Source organism: Vulpes vulpes, chromosome 4 (genome assembly GCF_048418805.1).
Source record: "Vulpes vulpes isolate BD-2025 chromosome 4, VulVul3, whole genome shotgun sequence".
Taxonomy (NCBI): domain Eukaryota; kingdom Metazoa; phylum Chordata; class Mammalia; order Carnivora; family Canidae; genus Vulpes; species Vulpes vulpes.
In genome coordinates, this window is record NC_132783.1 from 82,209,107 (window position 1) to 82,227,181 (window position 18,075).

The 18,075-nt window shown below is 58.1% G+C and overlaps 2 protein-coding genes across 7 annotated transcripts in view; one reads left to right on the plus strand and one right to left on the minus strand.

The window, feature by feature from the left end:
* LOC112924083 (cadherin-23) overlaps nt 1-13,692 on the plus strand; it is a 76,292-nt gene extending 62,600 nt beyond the window's left edge. For 2 of the 6 annotated variants that reach the window (XM_072754984.1, XM_072754987.1), the window contains 18 exons: nt 21-158; nt 1,066-1,185; nt 2,696-2,873; nt 3,029-3,240; nt 5,338-5,529; nt 5,671-5,784; nt 6,357-6,486; nt 6,594-6,845; nt 6,924-7,085; nt 8,590-8,846; nt 9,157-9,254; nt 9,670-9,790; nt 9,869-9,948; nt 10,086-10,126; nt 10,292-10,367; nt 10,842-10,971; nt 11,175-11,297; nt 11,713-12,247. In XM_072754984.1, coding sequence (XP_072611085.1) covers nt 21-158; nt 1,066-1,185; nt 2,696-2,873; nt 3,029-3,240; nt 5,338-5,529; nt 5,671-5,784; nt 6,357-6,486; nt 6,594-6,845; nt 6,924-7,085; nt 8,590-8,846; nt 9,157-9,254; nt 9,670-9,790; nt 9,869-9,948; nt 10,086-10,126; nt 10,292-10,367; nt 10,842-10,971; nt 11,175-11,297; nt 11,713-12,054 — 2,766 coding nt within the window. In that variant the 3' untranslated portion in view covers nt 12,055-12,247. Of the gene's footprint in view, nt 1-20; nt 159-1,065; nt 1,186-2,695; nt 2,874-3,028; nt 3,241-5,337; nt 5,530-5,670; nt 5,785-6,356; nt 6,487-6,593; nt 6,846-6,923; nt 7,086-8,589; nt 8,847-9,156; nt 9,255-9,669; nt 9,791-9,868; nt 9,949-10,085; nt 10,127-10,291; nt 10,368-10,841; nt 10,972-11,174; nt 11,298-11,712; nt 12,248-12,710 lie in introns of those variants that run through there. The other 4 variants (XM_072754986.1, XM_072754988.1, XM_072754989.1 and 1 more) reach the window with 3 other exon arrangements.
* A 314-nt stretch (nt 13,693-14,006) lies between these two features.
* Nucleotides 14,007-18,075, minus strand: part of PSAP (prosaposin) — a 32,593-nt gene continuing 28,524 nt past the window's right edge. The window contains exons 9-14 of the mRNA XM_026004101.2: nt 17,798-17,893; nt 17,321-17,507; nt 17,081-17,238; nt 16,675-16,755; nt 16,304-16,411; nt 14,007-15,184 (exon numbers count right to left, since the gene is read on the minus strand). Of these exons, the coding sequence (XP_025859886.1) occupies nt 15,149-15,184; nt 16,304-16,411; nt 16,675-16,755; nt 17,081-17,238; nt 17,321-17,507; nt 17,798-17,893 (666 nt within the window). The 3' untranslated portion in view covers nt 14,007-15,148. The remainder of the gene's footprint in view (nt 15,185-16,303; nt 16,412-16,674; nt 16,756-17,080; nt 17,239-17,320; nt 17,508-17,797; nt 17,894-18,075) is intronic.

The following is an 18,075-nucleotide window of genomic DNA, read 5'->3' on the forward strand; positions in this document are numbered from 1 at the left end:
CCTGCCCTCTGGGCTCCCAGGAAGCCGTCTTCGAGGATGTGCCTGTAGGCACCGTCATCCTGACTGTCACTGCCACAGATGCCGACTCAGGCAACTTTGCCCTCATCGAGTACAGCCTCGGGGATGGAGAGGGCAAATTTGCCATCAACCCCACCACGGTAAGCAGGCAAGCGGGCAGGGAGAAGGGCCCAGGGTCAGAGGCTGAGAAGCCACCACAAGTATTATAGTCATCCCACTTTCTGGGACCTGCCACCGAGACCTCTGTGGTCTCAGAGGGTTTTTTTTTTAACCAAGTCAGCAAGCCTGGCAAGAGTCCCAGACATCCTGTAAGACTGTGGCCTTTCCGTCCCTGTGGCCAAAGTCTTTTGGAACAAGCCTCTGTTTGACACAAAAATTCTGAGATGTGTCCCCACCGGACTAGAAAACTTGATTCGAGTCCATGTGACTGCTTTTCAAAACTGTCAAAAGAGAGGTGTGGAAAGCTCTGCAGAAAGTGGGCACAGTGTTTGAGCTCCTACTGCATACATGGCCCTATACTCAGCTGGTGGGGAGGGAAGATGCCCCCATGGGTGCATCCCCCATGCTGCCATGGGTGTCAGACTTGTGGGAGAGTAGAAACTCAAGACAAAGGGTGGGTGATGATTTCCAGTGAATGTAAATTGGTTCAGAGCTAGCTGGTGTGTCAGCACAGGGTGAGACCACTGTGGCCTGGGGGTGGTTGGTCAGGTGGGGCCTTCCCCGGGAGCTAGGCCAGAACTGGACTGTCCCTCTGCCTCTCACTGCCCACATCCCCCTGCACTCTGTCCTGTCAGCAGGGCTCTCTCCTTCCTGCTTGGTGTGAACAGTCAGGTGGTGAGCTCCGGCCTGGGCGGTCCATCCCACCTCCAGGTGGATGGGAGTAGTGGGGGCAAGCAGGCAAGCAGAACCGCTAGTCTCCAGGCTCCATGGGGGTAGGGGCTGTTTCTCTCAGTGCCGCAGCTCCAGAGCCTAGAACGCTGTCTGGCATATAGTATATGCTCAATAAATATCGGTTTGAAAGAACTGGTTCCACTCTCCCCCTACCAGGGTGACATCTATGTGCTGTCCTCTCTGGACCGGGAGAAGAAAGACCACTATATTCTGACTGCGTTGGCCAAAGACAACCCTGGGGATATAGCCAGCAACCGTCGAGAAAATTCAGTGCAGGTAAAAGGGCCACCAGCCCGGCCCAGGGACCCCCTAAGGACTGGAATTGCGGAGGCAGCAAGCAACGCTTTTATTTTAGAGAATGCAGAGCTCCCCGGTCCCCTCTGAGACATGGTGGCAGGAGTAGACAGCAGGAGCTTAGCTGGGTGACTCCAAGTGGCAGTGGCTTAGGGAGATGGGGACTCTCTAAGAGACATCTGTTGTGCCAAACCCCTGCTGAGGCAGTTAAACAGACCCGAGTGTAACCCAAGGGGCTCCACGTGTCCTACTGTCCATTGTGTCCCAGTGAAAGCAGCACAGCCCAGCAACGAAACGTAAGCGTAACGCAGTTATCTTTATAACTTTGTTCCTTGAGGAACATTCATGGGGGATCCGGTGCCCAGACCCCTTCCCATTCCAGCCCCAGCATCAGCACGGTCACCCTGAGGCCAGCGTTCCACCTTCTGAGCTCTCTCCCCACTCCTGTCCAAGCCCCGAGGCTTGAGGCTCTGTCTCCCGTCTTCCTCCCCCTGTTCCTGCCGCTCCTCCCCACAGCAGCCTAACCATCCAAGGGGAACTCTCCTGAAGCGTGGGGGCTGTCGGGAAGCCGGGTGGGCAGAGACCGTCTTGTCAGCAGGTAGCGGCAAGGGGCCAGGAGCACTCGCACATCTGAATCCAGGCCCTGTCACACTGGCTACGCTGTGTCGCGTTGCTGTGCCGGGAAAGGCGCAGTATCTGGAGTCTGAAGACTAAGGGTGCGCAAGCTGAGCACACTGCGTTCGGCTTGGACGCTCTCTGAGCCTCAGGTGTCCACTCTGCAGGGGGGGGCGGGGGGGCAGCAATGACGCCTCCTGCCTGAGGCAATGGTGGGTCAGGGGGATGGACACTCGGAAGGTGCTCTGTGCACAGACAGGGTTCTCAGAGTCACCGCTGCGAAGGGCTCTGACGAGGGCGCCATCAGGCAGGGCCTCAGGAGCGGGGAGGAGAAAGAGCCTCCTGGCCTGGTTGGGCCCATAGGCCCCGCCCTGGTCTGTGGGGTCCACAGAGGGAGCCAGGTCCCAAGCCAGACACAAATCCCAATCGACAGGGAGCTTTGGGGATGAAAGAATCACAGTCCAGCATTACGGTCCAGAGATTAGAGTCGGATGTTGAGGGCCGCTGTGGGAAGGAGCCAAGGACAGAGCAGGAGGTGGCAAGGAGGGGTCCCTGCTTCAGGACCCAGGCACACATTACCAGGTGACTGCAGGGCCAGCTGCGGAGCGTTTCCCTGGGCCAGGCGCTGCGCATCCACACCATCCCAGGGGAGCCTTTCCAGCCCCTGAGCCATGGGACACTACTGTCTCCCCAACGTACATACAGCTAAGGAAACTGAGACTCTAGGGGTCGGATAAATGGAGGCTGGACTCCAGTTGTGGGCACTGTGTACCCTGGGTTACTCCTGTTAGGCTGGTTGGCCTGAAGCAGCCACCCCCGCCAGCATGCTTCTGACCTTTGACCTCAACCTACCCGCCCCCCCCCCTCCCCGCCCCAGGTGGTTATCCAGGTGCTGGACGTCAATGACTGCCGGCCACAGTTCTCCAAGCCCCAGTTCAGCACAAGCGTGTATGAGAATGAGCCGGCAGGCACGTCAGTCATCACCATGATGGCCACCGACCAGGATGCGGGCTCCAATGGGGAGCTGGCCTACTCACTCGAGGGGCCCGGTGTGGGTGAGTAGTCTGCACCCCACCCATGATGCCTTGGGGGCGAGAGGAGCAGGCTGTCATGGGTGCAGCCCCAGGCCGGCAGGAGGGGGAGGACAAGGAGGGGTGGGAGGGACGTCTCAGCCAGAGCCAGGACGGCTGTGCTGTCTGCCCCCTGCCAGAGGCCTTCCACGTGGACATGGACTCAGGTCTGGTGACCACCAAGCGGCCACTGCAGTCCTATGAGAGGTTCAACCTGACTGTGGTGGCCACGGATGGCGGTCAGCCGCCGCTCTGGGGCACCACCATGCTCCTGGTAGAGGTCATCGACGTCAACGACAACCGCCCCGTCTTCGTGCGCCCGCCCAATGGCACCGTCCTCCACATCAGAGAGGTACTGCTGTCCCCCGGCTCTCCCGCCTCCCTCCCGGTGCCCAGCCCGCCACATCCCCCCACAGTCATGCCTGGAACAGTGCAAGGGTCCCGCTGTGACAGTGGGGAAACTGAGGCCAGGGAGGGAGGCAGACTTGCTCGGGTCACACAGGGGTCAGTACCAGAGAGTGGGTAGGAGTAGGAGCTGTGTCGGCACAAGGTCCTGGTCCTGTCACTACCAGCCAATGACCTTGAGAAAGTGACTTCTCTGAGTGGTTTTTCAGCCACAAAATGGAACTAAGAATAATAAATACCCTATCTCTCGTTCCTAGACGTCTGCTCCCACAGGCAGCCTCCCCGGACACCCACTTCCCCTGTATTCGTGTCTCAAAATACACACACATGTTCCTTCCGTCTGTCTGTTCCTGCTGATACGAGGCCTAGGAATTGGGGAGGGGCGTCAAAATAAGAAACAAGGGGAAGTGGCTGAGGTTCTAGAACTCCCTGATCCTTCTTTCATCCCTTGCTCTCAATGGCCTTGTAAAGGCCGGGTGTACGCTTATCCCCCAGCCTGCCCTGCCTTCCTCTCAGCACCAGGCCTGACCAGCTCCTTGGGGGTACACTTGGGGTGTCTCCCACATGTTCCCCAAACTTCAGCGGGCCTCCACCTCTCAGAATGTCAGCGTCGGGTCCTTGTCACTCTGTCTCTGTTTCTTTGAGGCCCCACAAGGGGCTGAGCACCTGAGTGGGGCTGAGCACCAGGAAACGCTGTGCTCTTAGCTCATGAGTTGCTTTTCCCGGTGCCCATGGCCGTGATGGGTGGTCCTCTTTGCGCTGCCCACCAGGGAGCTCAGAGTAGCCAGCCCCAGCTCCATGACTCTGCAGGGACTGAGTGCACAGACCTCGCCCCCCTACCCCGTTTCCATTTTCCTGCCAACCACTTATTTTCCTTTACCCCGATTTTTTTTTAACTTCTCCGCTCTTGTAATAATTTACACATTCTTGTAGGTTGTCTCCAGTCTTCTTTGTAGAATAAGGCAAGATATAAATTTAAAATAATTGAGTTCTTTCCACAATAAAGGTCCCATTTGCTATGTGTTTCCCTTCAAGACACCGTATTTTGAAAGATTCCTGTCTCCCAAACAGCCAGCATTTGCTAAGTAATGCTCTTTGTCATCCCACTTTCTATTAATTAGATGTAAGTGCCATTTGGAGTTTCTGATTGTCATGATCAGTGAGATCAACAGTAAAACCATGCTAAGCTGATAATTTTTCAAGTAAAAGCCTAGAAAGTTGCTCTTTTCCTTGTGCCCTGTGCAGCCTTATTATGGGTTCCTGTAGGATGTCCATCAGATTTTTTTTTATTTTATTTATTTATTCATGAGAGACACAGAGAGGCAGAGACGTAGGCAGAGGGAGAAGCAGGCTCTATGCAGGGAGCTCGATGTGGGACTCAATCCCAGGACCCCGGGATCACACTCTGAGCCCAAGGCAGACGCTCAATCCCTGAGCCACCCAGGGGTCCCTCCATCAGATTTTTTGATATCTTTGACTTAACTCAGGGGAATCAGGAAACTGAGGTCCAGAGCTGTGAGGCGGCATGTCTAAGTCACCCAGTAAATCGGTAACAGACTAGAACCCGGGTGTTGCCTCTGTCTACCATGTCATCCTTGCCCGCCTGTCCCTCGTTTTCAGGTACCGTTGGGCAGATGCTGTTGTCTGGGGATACCTAGGGCCCTCGTGATTAGGGTAGCTGAGAGCAAGACAGACCCAGGAACAGAGAGCCAGCTGTGGCCTCAGCTTTTGGATTCCCCTCCTGCCTTCCAGAGGGATCCGAGGGATGGGGAAGCCCCTGGAAGGGCAGTAACCCTGAGAGAGCTTGAAGCACGGAGGGCAGAGACCAGGCCAAGCCGTTTCTGGGCAGGGAGTGGGGATGGGCCAAAGGGATATTCTAGTAGATGCTCAAGACTCTAGGCAAGTCCAGCTAAGCAGGCAGATGTTTCCTAAGGATGCTGGAAGGTGGTGGCAAGGACTTTCCGCTCAGTGAGGAGAAAGAGCAAGAGCTGCAGCGGGGCCTGGGAGCTGGGGTTCCCTCAGATGTACCCCCCACCCCCCGCAGGAGATCCCGCTGCGCTCCAATGTCTACGAGGTCTATGCCACAGACAAGGACGAGGGCCTCAACGGGGCCGTGCGCTACAGCTTCCTGAAGACGGCGGGCAACCGGGACTGGGAGTACTTCACCATCGACCCCATCAGCGGCCTCATCCAGACGGCTCAGCGCCTGGACCGGGAGAAACAGGCCCTGTACAGCGTAAGGGGGTGGCCCTGGGGGCGGGGCTTTCCTCTGGGCACAGGGCCTCCACCTCCCACCTAGAATGCCTCCCAAGGTGGTGACCCGGGCCCCCAGAACTGCCCCCCTGGTGCCCTCTGACTGTGTTCCTCTGTTCCCCAGCTCATCCTGGTGGCCAGCGACCTGGGCCAGCCAGTACCGTACGAGACCATGCAGCCTCTGCAAGTAGCCCTGGAGGACATTGATGACAACGAACCCCTCTTTGTGAGGCCTCCAGTGAGCTCATCCATCCCCCCGCCCCGCACCCTCCCACCAGCCACATCCATACAGGGACGCACCTGCCTGCAGGCACACCTGCACACGCTCAGTGCACACTGTGCTTACGCACGGAAACTGTGCATACACCCCCTAGAACCAATACTTATTGAGCGGCGACTATTTCCAGGTTCTGCGGGGCAGTCAGAAAAGCAGAACAGGCCTGCCTCGTGGGCTGTAACCCTCCCAGCCGCACACAGGAAACCTGAAATTCAGCCCCGCTTCACTGAGCTGGGGCTGAGCCCCTCGCATGGACTCACTCTACAACTTGGTGGGGGTGTTCCCTTGTGTGCACATGGGATGTGAGGCTCCCTGGAGACTGCGTGAGTGTGGGGGTGTGTGCATGTGCATGGGCACAGGAGTGTGCCCCCTTGTTCAGACAGCCATTCGGGGGCCGGGGTACGTCACAGAACAGGCCGGGCCCGCTCATGCTCCCTGGATGTTACAGTTCTGCTCACCCCATAGGGCCCGGGCAGTAAGGTCCCTCAGCACCCACAAAAGGCACTTAGCCTCCTGTGACCTCCCCCCTGCAGAAAGGCAGCCCCCAGTACCAGTTGCTGACCGTGCCCGAGCACTCACCACGTGGCACCCTCGTGGGCAACGTGATAGGCGCCGTGGACGCAGACGAGGGCCCCAACGCCATCGTGTACTACTTCATCGCAGGTGGGGCCTGCCAGGGCCAATGCCCCACTGCCCCCAGGGCTGGAGATGACCCCGGTGCGCCCCATCCCAGCCCTGCCTCTCACCCCGTGCCCTGGTCCCGCCCGCAGCCGGCAACGAAGAGAAGAACTTCCATCTGCAGCCCGACGGGCGGCTGCTGGTGCTGCGGGACCTGGACCGGGAGCGGGAGGCCGTCTTCTCCTTCATTGTCAAGGCCTCGAGCAATCGCAGCTGGACGCCCCCGCGTGGGCCCTCCCCGGCCCTCGACCTGGTTGCTGACCTCACCCTGCAGGAGGTGCGCGTCGTGCTGGAAGACATCAACGACCAGCCCCCGCGCTTCACCAAGGCCGAGTACACTGCAGGTGCCGGGGCCAGGGCCTGGGTCCGGGGTGCGGGCGGCCCCCTGCGCTGCCACTCACACCCGCCTGCCCGTTCTGCAGGAGTGGCCACCGATGCCAAGGTGGGCTCAGAGTTGATCCAGGTGCTGGCCCTGGATGCGGACATTGGCAACAACAGCCTGGTCTTCTACAGCATCCTGGCCATCCACTATTTCCGGGCCCTCGCCAATGACTCTGAGGACGTGGGCCAGGTCTTCACCATGGGTAGGAGCCTCCACCCAGGATCTCGGTCACTGCATGGACCGTGGAAGAGATGGGTCTGTGTGGGCAGGGGGTGAGGGCCTGGCCGGCCGGCCACCATAAATCCTTCTGTTCCCCCACCCACCTAACCGTCATACAGCCAGCCCCTAGTTGATCCTTTGCTCCATCTACCTTCCTAGTTTCTGACCCACCTCTCTGTCTACCCACCAACTTTCTTCTCTTTTCTCTCCATCTTCTCATCCATCCATTATTCATCCATCCACCCATCCATCCATTCATCCACCCATGTGTCATCTCACATCTCACAGCTCACCCTGTGCATCTGCCCACCTGTCCACCCATCTGCCCATCTGCCCACTCATCCATCCACCTTCCCTTCCTCCCTTCCATACATCCACCTTTCTTCCCATTTGTGTACCTCCCCATCCCCTGGGCCAAGCACTGGGCTAAGCACTGGGGAGCCAGAACCCAAAGAGCACATGTACCTGAAGGTACAATGTTGACTTGTGTGTTTGCCTGTGTGGATAGCTGAGCCTCTTAGGTCAGGTTCTAGAAGGTGCCCTGGTGAGTGTCCCAATACCTTACTTTCAGACCCAACCCCTTCCCCACTCTTCTTGCCTACGGGAGTCAGTATAGACTCCTCCCTTGGATGGGCTTTCAAGGTTCACCAAGTCTTCCTCCTGGATCCTCTTCCCGTTTCCACAGCCCCCCACTACCTGTGCCCACCCAAGACAAATGCCTCACCACTCCTCCAGCCTTTTCTATACCACCCTCCACTGGCCTTGGCCCTTCATCTTCCCGTCCTGAAATACCATCTTGACCTTCCCCTCTGCCTTCAGATATGCTCCCCCTGACCATCCTCTGAAGCCTAATTCCCATGCCACCTCCTCCAGTCACAACTAGACCCCATCCCTATGTGCCCTGGTCTACTACTGCTCTTAGTTGAGTAAATTAAGGCACAAAGAGGCTATGTAGCTTGCTAAAGGTCACATAGCTAGAAACTGGCAGATCTCAAACCCAGGTCTAGAGTCTTCTAAGAGAAGACTGTGACACCACCTCTGGTCATCTCGTTGGTATGGCCGTGGAATTCTGAAGTGTGTGTGTGAGACAGACAGAGACTGAGGGGCTCAGACGTGTTCCATGGTCCTCCAACATGGGACAGCAGAATCCCAAACTTACCATCCTTAGGTCAGTGCAGCCCAGAGCTGTGTTTCAACTTGCAAGTTTAAGTAAAAACTTGGAAATCTCCAGAAGTACAAGTTCTGGCCGCACTGGCTGCATTCTCTCAGGATACTAGGCAGCCAGGCAGAGGCCAGCACCACTGCTCCTTCAGATGAACACTCATGCTCATTTGTCCCCTACTCCTCTGTCGTCTTTGCTCTCTCCTGGGCCTGATGCCACCTCCCCTTAGTGTGTCCACATTCCCCTGGCCCTCGGCCCTTCCCAGGGAATTCAGGGGCACCGGGTGGCCCCTGAGCTGCACCCTGCCCACGGGCTCTTCCTGCAGGGAGTGTGGATGGCATCCTGCGCACCTTCGACCTCTTCATGGCCTACAGCCCTGGCTACTTTGTGGTGGACATCGTGGCCCGGGACCTGGCAGGCCATAATGACACGGCCATCATTGGCATCTACATCCTGAGGGATGACCAGCGTGTCAAGATCGTCATTAATGAGATCCCCGACCGCGTGCGTGGCTTTGAGGAGGAGTTCATCCGCCTGCTGTCCAACATCACTGGTGCCATCGTCAACACTGATGATGTGCAGGTGCCCCACGGAACCGCCCTGGGTCTAGGAGCTGTGAGGGGAGGAGGACCAGGCCACAGGGGCAGGGCACCGTGGAGAGATCAGGGGTATGAAAGGGGGTCGTCCCCTAGCACCATGACCTTGGGAAAGTCCTTCCATGACTCTGGCCCTCCGCATCCTCCCCTGTAAATGGGGCCGGTGCGGTGATGTGACTGGCATCATGCTTGGTCCTCAGCACTCAGCAGCAATAGGTCTGTCGGCAGGGCGGGCCGGGGGGCTCCCATCCCACCCCTTGCTCCTGCCACACCCCATAATGCCCCTTCTCGCCTAGTTCCATGTGGACAAGAAGGGTCGGGTGAACTTCGCACAGACAGAGCTGCTCATCCATGTGGTGAATCGCGATACCAACCGCATCCTGGACGTGGACCGGTGGGTGGGGGTCTGTTGTGCTCAGACCATCAGTCCCCCCTCCTGCCCTGGAGTTGGGGAAGGGACCCAGCAAAGGAGACAGCTAACACCATCAGGCGGCTGTGGGGGGGCTCTCCCCCAGCAGTGAGCAGGGCTAGTGGGGAATCGTTTGGGGGTGTCGTCACCCTCCTGCGCCTTACTCTCCCCATCTGTGAGACGGGAGCATTCCACGGATCGCGAGGAGCAAGCAGGATCCCGTGTAGGCGTGGTGAACCCCGTAAGATAGAAAGCTGTCCTCGCTGGGCAGGATCGGATCTTGCGAGGCCTGGTGGGGGTGAACGTGGGGGTGGGGGTGGGAGGCAGCAGCCCTTCCTGAGTGGGACCAGCTCCTGAAGAACGGCTGACTGGGGAGCTGAGGCCCCTGCCCCTCGCCCAGGGTGATCCAGATGATCGACGAGAACAAGGAACAGCTTCGGAATCTCTTCCGGAACTACAACGTCCTGGATGTGCAGCCCGCCATCTCTGTGAGGCTGCCCGACGACATGTCTGCCCTGCAGGTAGTCCTGGTGACCCCCAGCCCCACCACCCCCCGCCCCGGACGCTCCCGCCCACTCATGCCCGGCCCGCTCCCCCAGATGGCGATCATCGTCCTGGCCATCCTTCTCTTCCTGGCTGCCATGCTCTTCATCCTCATGAACTGGTACTACAGGACCGTGTGAGTGACCCCTACCTCCCCGCCCTGGGCCCGGCTGCCCAGCCCTGCTCCTGGGACAGTCACAGGGGCAGGCAGTGCCCTGAGGTGCCAGCCCAGTGCAGCCCCCTTCACCAGCCCCTCTCTCTGCCTCTCTCCAGACACAAGAGGAAGCTCAAAGCCATTGTGGCTGGCTCGGCAGGTGAGCAAGGGCTGTGATGGGGCTGGGGCGGGGGGGGGGGGGGGGGGGGGGGTGGATGAGAGGGCAGAAGGGGCCCTAGGGGCCTAGAGGGCTTGCCTAGGCCTCATGAGGCTGGCTGGGGCTCCCCCAGCCCAGCAGGGTGCATCTCTCCCCTCCATGCCCCAGCACTTCTCCCTACAGGGAATCGTGGTTTCATTGACATCATGGACATGCCCAATACCAACAAGTATTCCTTCGACGGGTGAGTGGGGTCCCTGAGCCCTCAGGGTGCGCTTTGGGGAGGCCTGCCCAAAGTCGGAGTGGATTCTCTACCACCCCTCAAGCTCTGAGGGACCAGACTAGCTAAAACCTGGGGTGTGGGTGCCCCCTAGTGGGCCAGGCACCCTTCTCTACACTCTGAAACTATTGGCTGAGCTGGGATCCACACCCTAAGTAGGCCCCCAGTTCCAGGGGACACAGACTTTGGACACCAGAGGCGGAGTGAGGCCTCTGCAGCAAAGCCAATCCGGACCCACAGGCTGGCCTGGTTCTTTCAGGATCCTAGTGCGGGGAGGGTGCACCAACAAGGGCCACAGGCAAGGGCCTACTTCTCATGGCCCTGAACCCCCAGGCCCGTGCTGGCCAGGGAAAAGGATGGGGGTTAGTGGTGGAGAAGCTACAAGGGCATCTCTCCACTCGGGCTGCCCCTCCTTGCTCCCCTCCTTTCCCCACGCAGAGCCAACCCCGTGTGGCTGGATCCTTTCTGCCGGAACCTGGAGCTGGCTGCTCAGGCTGAGCATGAGGATGACCTGCCGGAGAACCTGAGTGAGATTGCAGACCTGTGGAACAGCCCCACCCGCACCCACGTGAGCTGGGGCCAGAGCTGGGGGCGGGTGACTGGGGGGGGGGGGGGCGTGCAGTCGTGAGGGACAGGACGGAGGTAAAGCAGGTCTTCACGGCTCGCCAAGGGGCTGCGCTGTTAGGGTGGGGGTTGTACCCACCGCCCCGTGTGCGTACCTGTGCAAACACGAGGTCTACCTCTGCTCCAGCCAATGTTCCCTCTCCCCAGGGAACTTTTGGGCGTGAACCGGCAGCAGTCAAGCCTGATGACGACCGGTACCTGCGGGCAGCCATCCAGGAGTATGACAACATCGCCAAGCTGGGCCAGATCATTCGGGAGGGGCCCATCAAGGTGAGTCCTCCCTGCGGCTCCTGCACCCACACCCCGTTGGGGCCCTACACCCAGACCTCTGAGCTTGGACTGGCTCCAGACGATACAGGGATGGGGGAGGGTCCTGGAAAACAGCTTTCTCCGCCTCTAGGCTCAGCTAGATCTGCTCTCCACTGGGCAAGAGACAGGGCAGAAATGGGGGCCCGGGCACCGGGCTGATAGGGCGCTGCTTCAGCCTGCAGTGGCCCAGAGCCCATGTGGGTCCTGGCCGGTCACGGTCACCAGGCTCTGCTCCCAGCCCTCTCTCTGCCCCTGGATCGGGTGCCTGTGCACCCTAGACTATTAGCACCTTCCATCGCCTCCAACAGTTACGGGAGTGAGGGGTGTGGCAGGCAAGGGAGGGCCTTGGTGGGGGTTAACCCTTTCCCTCTCCCAGGGCTCGCTGCTCAAGGTGGTCCTGGAGGATTACCTGCGGCTCAAAAAGCTCTTTGCACAGCGGATGGTGCAAAAAGCCTCCTCCTGCCACTCCTCCATCTCTGAGGTAGCCGGGCGGCCCGGAGCTGTGTGCTGTGCCCCAGCACTGGGGATGCTCACTCCTTCCCTGCTTCCCTCCCTCCCTCTCTCCCTCCAACCCTCCCTCTCGCTCCCCAACCACCCTTCTCTTTCTCAGAGTCTCTGGAGATTAGCAGCCAGGGCCAAAGACAGCAATGGGTGGGGTCCAGGAAGTCAGGTGGCAGCCCCAGGCCCACTCTACTTTCTGGGCTCTGCAGGGGGCTGAGGAGTGTGTCACACTTGAGGAGCCCAAAAAGGTGCCTTGAAGGAGGGATGTCCTATAGGAAACTGATCAGTCAGGGTCAAATGGGTCCACGTAGATTTGTTTGCCTGCAGTGATGTCAACACTTTAAAAAACTCAGACTTAATGTTTAAAAACCCAAATTTCCAGTAAGACCAACCATTCCCAAATGGAACAGGCTAAAGCTAACAGTTCCACACAGAAGTGCCACATGCTGAGTCCCACTATATCCCATCCCCTCCAACTTCATCTGTGGACCTACCTGGTCAGACTTGATCCTGCTTGAGGACAGACTGGTAGTAACACATCCAGATACTAAAACTGCCTCATGGGATCTTTAGAGATCATCAAATACACAAAATAGAGGATTCTTATGGGAGGCCCACCTTCTAAGAACACAACTGTAGCACCCTAAGTGCCCATGGTTCCCCTTTGTACCCAGTGTGAGAAAACACGGTCAGCTGGATGGCGGCCTACTGCAGCATGAGCCCAGAGACCCCTGCAGTTACCTGTGTGCAGTAGGGAGGAAAAGGGGGACACAGCAGGTGCGGCTCTGGGCCAGCCAGCTGCTCAGCCCTCGGGCATGGCCTTGAGCCCACAGGTGGGTCCCAGAGCCATTGGGGGATCGTGGCCTCTTGCAGCTGATCCAGACTGAGCTGGACGAGGAGCCAGGGGAGCGCAGCCCTGGCCAGGGCAGCCTGCGCTTCCGCCACAAGCCGCCGACAGAGCTCAAGGGGCCCGACGGAATCCACATGGTGCACGGCAGCACGGGCACACTGCTGGCCACTGACCTTAACAGCCTGCCCGAGGATGACCAGAAGGGCCTGGGTCGCTCGCTGGAGACACTGACCACCGCTGAAGCCAGTGCCTTTGAGCGCAACGCCCGCACAGAGTCGGCCAAATCCACGCCCCTGCACAAGCTTCGTGATGTGATCCTGGAGAGCCCCCTGGAGATCACAGAGCTATGACCAGACGGGGGGCCTCGGCGGCATGTGCAGCACCTGTCCCCCATCCCTCCCAGGGCAGGGCAGAGCAGGACCACAGTGCGGGCCCCTCCCCAGGCTGGCTCTGGGCCTACGACCTCGGGCAGGCCTGGTGGCAGCCCGCACCAGCTGCTCAGCGTCCACTTCCGCCAGATGCCCATTCAGCACCTGACCTCTACCTTCATAAAATTTGTTATTTTTTTAAGAAAAACCAGACACAAATGATAAGCATCTAAGGACAAGGTAAGGAGGGTCACTGGGGGCCCCAAGAGTCAGGACGAACTCAGCCAAGGCCGAGCCCCAAGAGGCGGAGCAGGCCCTCTTCCCCACCCCACATCACGCCCGTCCCCCTTCACCCGCGCCCAGCACCAGGGAAGGGAGGCCCAGAGCTGGCATTCCCACCTGGCCTCGACTCCCTGACTTCGGTTCCAGTCCCAGTGCATTTCCAGCACATCGCCAGCTGGACAGTGATCCCTGCCTCCCCACGTGGACATGCTCAATGTGAGCGAACTGTTCTCTACATTCCACCGGCTTCCCAACTGTGCCCGGCTCATAAAGAGAAATGACTGGTGTTCCCCTGGGTTCTGAATGTAGAGTGTTTGTGTGTATTCCTTTTTTAAATTAAGTTATTCCCTCAACATTTCCCCTTGATTTTGTTTAACTAGTACTCGGTGAACGTTTCTGGAATGGTCTGCATTTTAAATAAGAAAGGCAACTCACAAGAACAGCAAGTCGCTGTGCCTCTAGTAAACTACCCTCGGGGCTGGGCAAGGGGGAGAGGGCCGGGCAGGGCAGATGTGTGCCTGACCTTCAGGTGTTCCCTTGACCCACTGCGCCTTCTTTCTGTGGCCAAGAGGGCCAGAGGACCGCTGGACACCCACAGGTCTGTGGCCCTGGAGCTATTCAGAAACCAAACTCACTGGCTGAGGTATTACAGAACCACTCAGTCTCAGGTCTGGTTAACAGATTTTATTTATTGTTAAATCACAGAAACTTTAGTGCAAAACAAACCAAAAAGTCATTAAGTCTATTTAATAGTAACTGCATGTCTCACTGTCTCCTGGCAACTTGAAGTGAACAGAAGAGGTGGCCAAGTGAGAGAGGCAGGGCGGCAGCCAGGGCCCCTGGAGAGCACGCCTAGCACACCCTGCACCTGACAGCCAGAGGCTTAGGAGCTTGTCATCCACATTTACCTAAAGGTCAAACGAAATGGGGGTCGCAGGGGAGGGGGCCGGGACGCCCAGAGCAAAGGCGGCTCCGGGCAGGACTACAGATGCACAAGGCAAGGCTTCAGCAGCCGGGCGGACACACAAGAGCAAGCAAGAGGCAGTCACCACACACACACACCCACACACATACACAGACACCCACACACACGAGCCAAGCCCACAGGACCTCCACACAGAGCTAGCAGATTACATTCAGGAAGGTTCTTCCCCTCCCACCCAAACCCACAGAACTTCGGAACAAGGCATCACCAGGAAAGACACCGCAAAGCTGAATCAGAGGTTGACCCGGGGACAGCAAACCCGAGACCCACCCAGGCCTCCTGAGCAGCCGCTTCCTGAATTTCCCCTCCAGTGAGAACTATGTGGTTTTTAAGAAGTCTAATTATTCTGAGCCTCTTTCTTATAAAACTGCCTTTGTTTTGCTTCTCTAGATAGCAGCCCAGGAAGAGGGGAGGTCCATGCTTAGGGGTAGGTGGAGGGCTCAGAACAAGGCCCCAGCCAAGGAGGATGGAGAGCCTTCTGTCAAGCAGCTCTGGCTCACGCCAGCACCCAAGGCCCCCACCACCTCCACTGCCGCCGCCTCCAGGTAGCCACCGCGCAAGGGCAGGCTGAAAGCCCTCCAAGTGCACAGTCCTCCTCACCTGTCTAGGCAAAGGAAAGGGACAGTGAAGCAGTGGTGGCAGCTGCAGGCCAGGTGCCTCCCACACAGACAGCGATGCTACAATCGAGAGACAGGAGAGGGAGGGAGGGAGGAAGGGGAAAAGGGGGTCCTATTTTTATAACCGAGTCAAGAGATCGGTGTGTTCACTGCCCCAGACACACAAGTAGGAAAAGATGCCGCGGTTTCTCCAAGATGGAACGTCTCTCCTAGTTCCACACGTGACGTTTGCAATGCTCGACAGCCTGACGGGAGAGGAAGCTGGGTTTTAGCCTTTGTGTGACAAACTCCACTCCTGGCCCATCAGTGCAGCAGACATCACCCAAAAATGGGACCCATTATCCTGTCCGAGGTTGGCTGGACAGCACCCCACCCAGACCTGGGGAGTATGTGGCTACCCGAATGTCAGGGACTCCTATGGCAAGAGTCCAGAGTTGCAGCTGCATAGCACCTTGTGCTTTAGAGGCGAGCACCCACACAGGTAGGGCCCAGGCCCCCTCCATCTAGTTACACGCTGAGTCTTGGCACTGCGCAGAAGCCCCAAGGCAGAAGCCCTCTCACTCTCACCCAACAGGGCGCACAGCAGCTCAGGCCTTGAAAACAATGACCCCACAGGCCCATTTACCAGGGCAGCGGCAGGCACCTGCTCCTCCACTGACTGTGCTGTGGGCTCGGGCCTGGCACAGCAAGGAGCCGGACCAGGCCAGGGTGAGCATCACTACCCACCCTTCCCCACAGGGGCCCAAACTGATGCAACCAGACCCACAGTCATGCCCCGCTGGCCACGAGGAACCCGCTTGAGGAAGAAAAAGTTGCATAAAAACATTAAGTAACTGACTAGTCCACACGTCCCACCCAAGCAATATGTCGCCACCACTGGTGGCTGCCCAGTGAGAACAGCGCCACGGCACCCTGGAGCCGCTGGGCAGCCGTCACCTCAGGGCCACTCAAGAACAGCTGGTCAGCCCTGGGTGAAGATTCAGGCCAGGCTCCAGCCGAGACTGACTCAACGGAGAGGAGGACTTGTGCCATCTCTCGGGCAGCCTCATGTGGATCTGATCCTGACCCTGTGACAAGGGAACCAAAGGCAAAAAAAAAAAAAAAAAAAAAAAGAAGGCAGAAGCAAAACCTACTAACAAATACCCACACCCTTCACTTCTCACAGGCAAGAATGCAGTTAGTCCTCTTGCCTTTGCTGGGCGGCCGCGAATAAGTCTAATTGCTTCTCCGGGGCCTCCGTGTTTTCCCGGACACAGAGACAGGGTACAGAGCACTGACTACGGAGGCTCCTCCTCACGCAGGATTGTCCCGGGAGCTGCCTGACTGGCAAGGCAGGCCTGTGCAGCGGTCGCCGAGCTACTCACATTGCACTGGGTTGCTGCCTCCATGTTCTGGCACCAGTAGCTGGGGCCCCACACGCACTTTTCGGTTCCCAGAAGGGGCTTACGGGCAGCGGGGCAGGCTCCAATTTTCTATATGATGAAAAGGGAGCAAAAGAAGGGGCAAAGAATTAGATGCACCCTACTAATCCCCAAAACCGGAAACTATCAGCTTCTAGAAGCAGCCAGAACTACAGCTCTGACATGCCACTTCCAAAAAGGCAGTGCTGCTGAGCCAAGCGCTGAGGGCCTAGAAGCCCTGGCCTCCCACAGCCCTTCCCCCAGAGACTGCCAGAACCCCAGAGGACCCCTCCGTGCGGAACTGCCCAGGCTACGCGCCACCCAGAGGAGCTTACCAAGCACACGAAGGAAGGGTCCATCACCTCCACCAGGATTTCTATCAGCACGGGCTCATACTCAGTCACAAACTGATCACACTGTTAGGTAAACAAGGGTACGGGTCCAGGTCTAGGTGTGCCCACAGAGTGGGAGCATAAAGGGGGGCGGGGGGGGGGGGTATGCATGCTCTTCCATAAGAATTCCGGCCACTACCAGCCCAGGCCCCCCTTCCCAGGTGCCCCATCTCACCTGTTCCTGTTATTTTCCCCCAGAGGCTTCCCTTGAGCCAACAGACTCCCATAAGAAATGGCTAATTTTCCCTGGAAACCTCAATCAGGCATGCAGGCAGTCCATGAGCTACCCTAGCCTTTGCGCTCCCCAGGCAGGTTCTGACACTCTGGCCCAAAGCAGCCTAGGGCGTACCTGCTTCTGGTATGGGTCAGGCAGGAAGCTGCAGCCTTTCTCGAGGGCAGCCAGGATCTCCTGCTTTGTGCTGTTTTTCTCCAGGTTGTGGTCCAAATAGCTCACCAGCTTCTTGCATACCTCACAAAAGCCACCATCTTTTGGCTTAATCACACGTACTGCACACAGGAGCACAGAGTCAGGACTGGCAGGGCCCTTCCAAGCGGAGGGGGCCCGCCCAGCACACACACCCCTGCTCACCAGGCAGCACAGGCAGCCCCTGAGAGGAGCACAGATGGAGCATGCGGCACACCAACTCAGGGCTCGCCTCCTGCAGGAGGATCGACAGGATGGAGGAGCCATAAGTGTCCACCACCTCCTGGCACTCCTTGGATAAGGACGAGGGCAACTTCAAGCACACTTTGTCCAAAGTGTTAAGTATTTCTTCCTGGAACACAAACGATCATATGAGAAGATGGGAGGCTGGACGATGCTGGGAATGATTCTCAAAATACGAACGTGACCAGGAAACCAGCCAAAACCAAGGTGCTACTTCCTCCCCAGAAAGGCCTGACCTAGGAAGCAGCCTGACCCCAGCCCAGAGGGACCCGCCGGAGGGCAGCAGGTGTGCGGGTTCCCAGGGCCAGTGTCCCATGAAGGCAAGGACCAAGCCCACCTCCTCTGCTAGTTCTGCCACCAGGGAAAGGGAGCACGGCAGCATTCTGGAAATGCACATACCTCAGTTCTGTTGTTGTCAATGAGCTTGACCACCTCCTTCACCACGTACTCGCACATCTCACAGTAAACATCTGTCTTCTCCTCAATCTTGTCCTTCTGTGGAACGGGCAGGAGAGCACTTCAATGCTGAGTCCCTCACCTCACCCCTGTGTCCCGCTGCTCTAAAGGGAAGGGATACCCTGTGGCCAGGGACCGGAGAATGTCACACAAAAGGTGGCTTCTCCCAGCATCCAAGTTCCCATCCCTGCTGGTTTTGTATGGTGGGAGACCCATCCTTT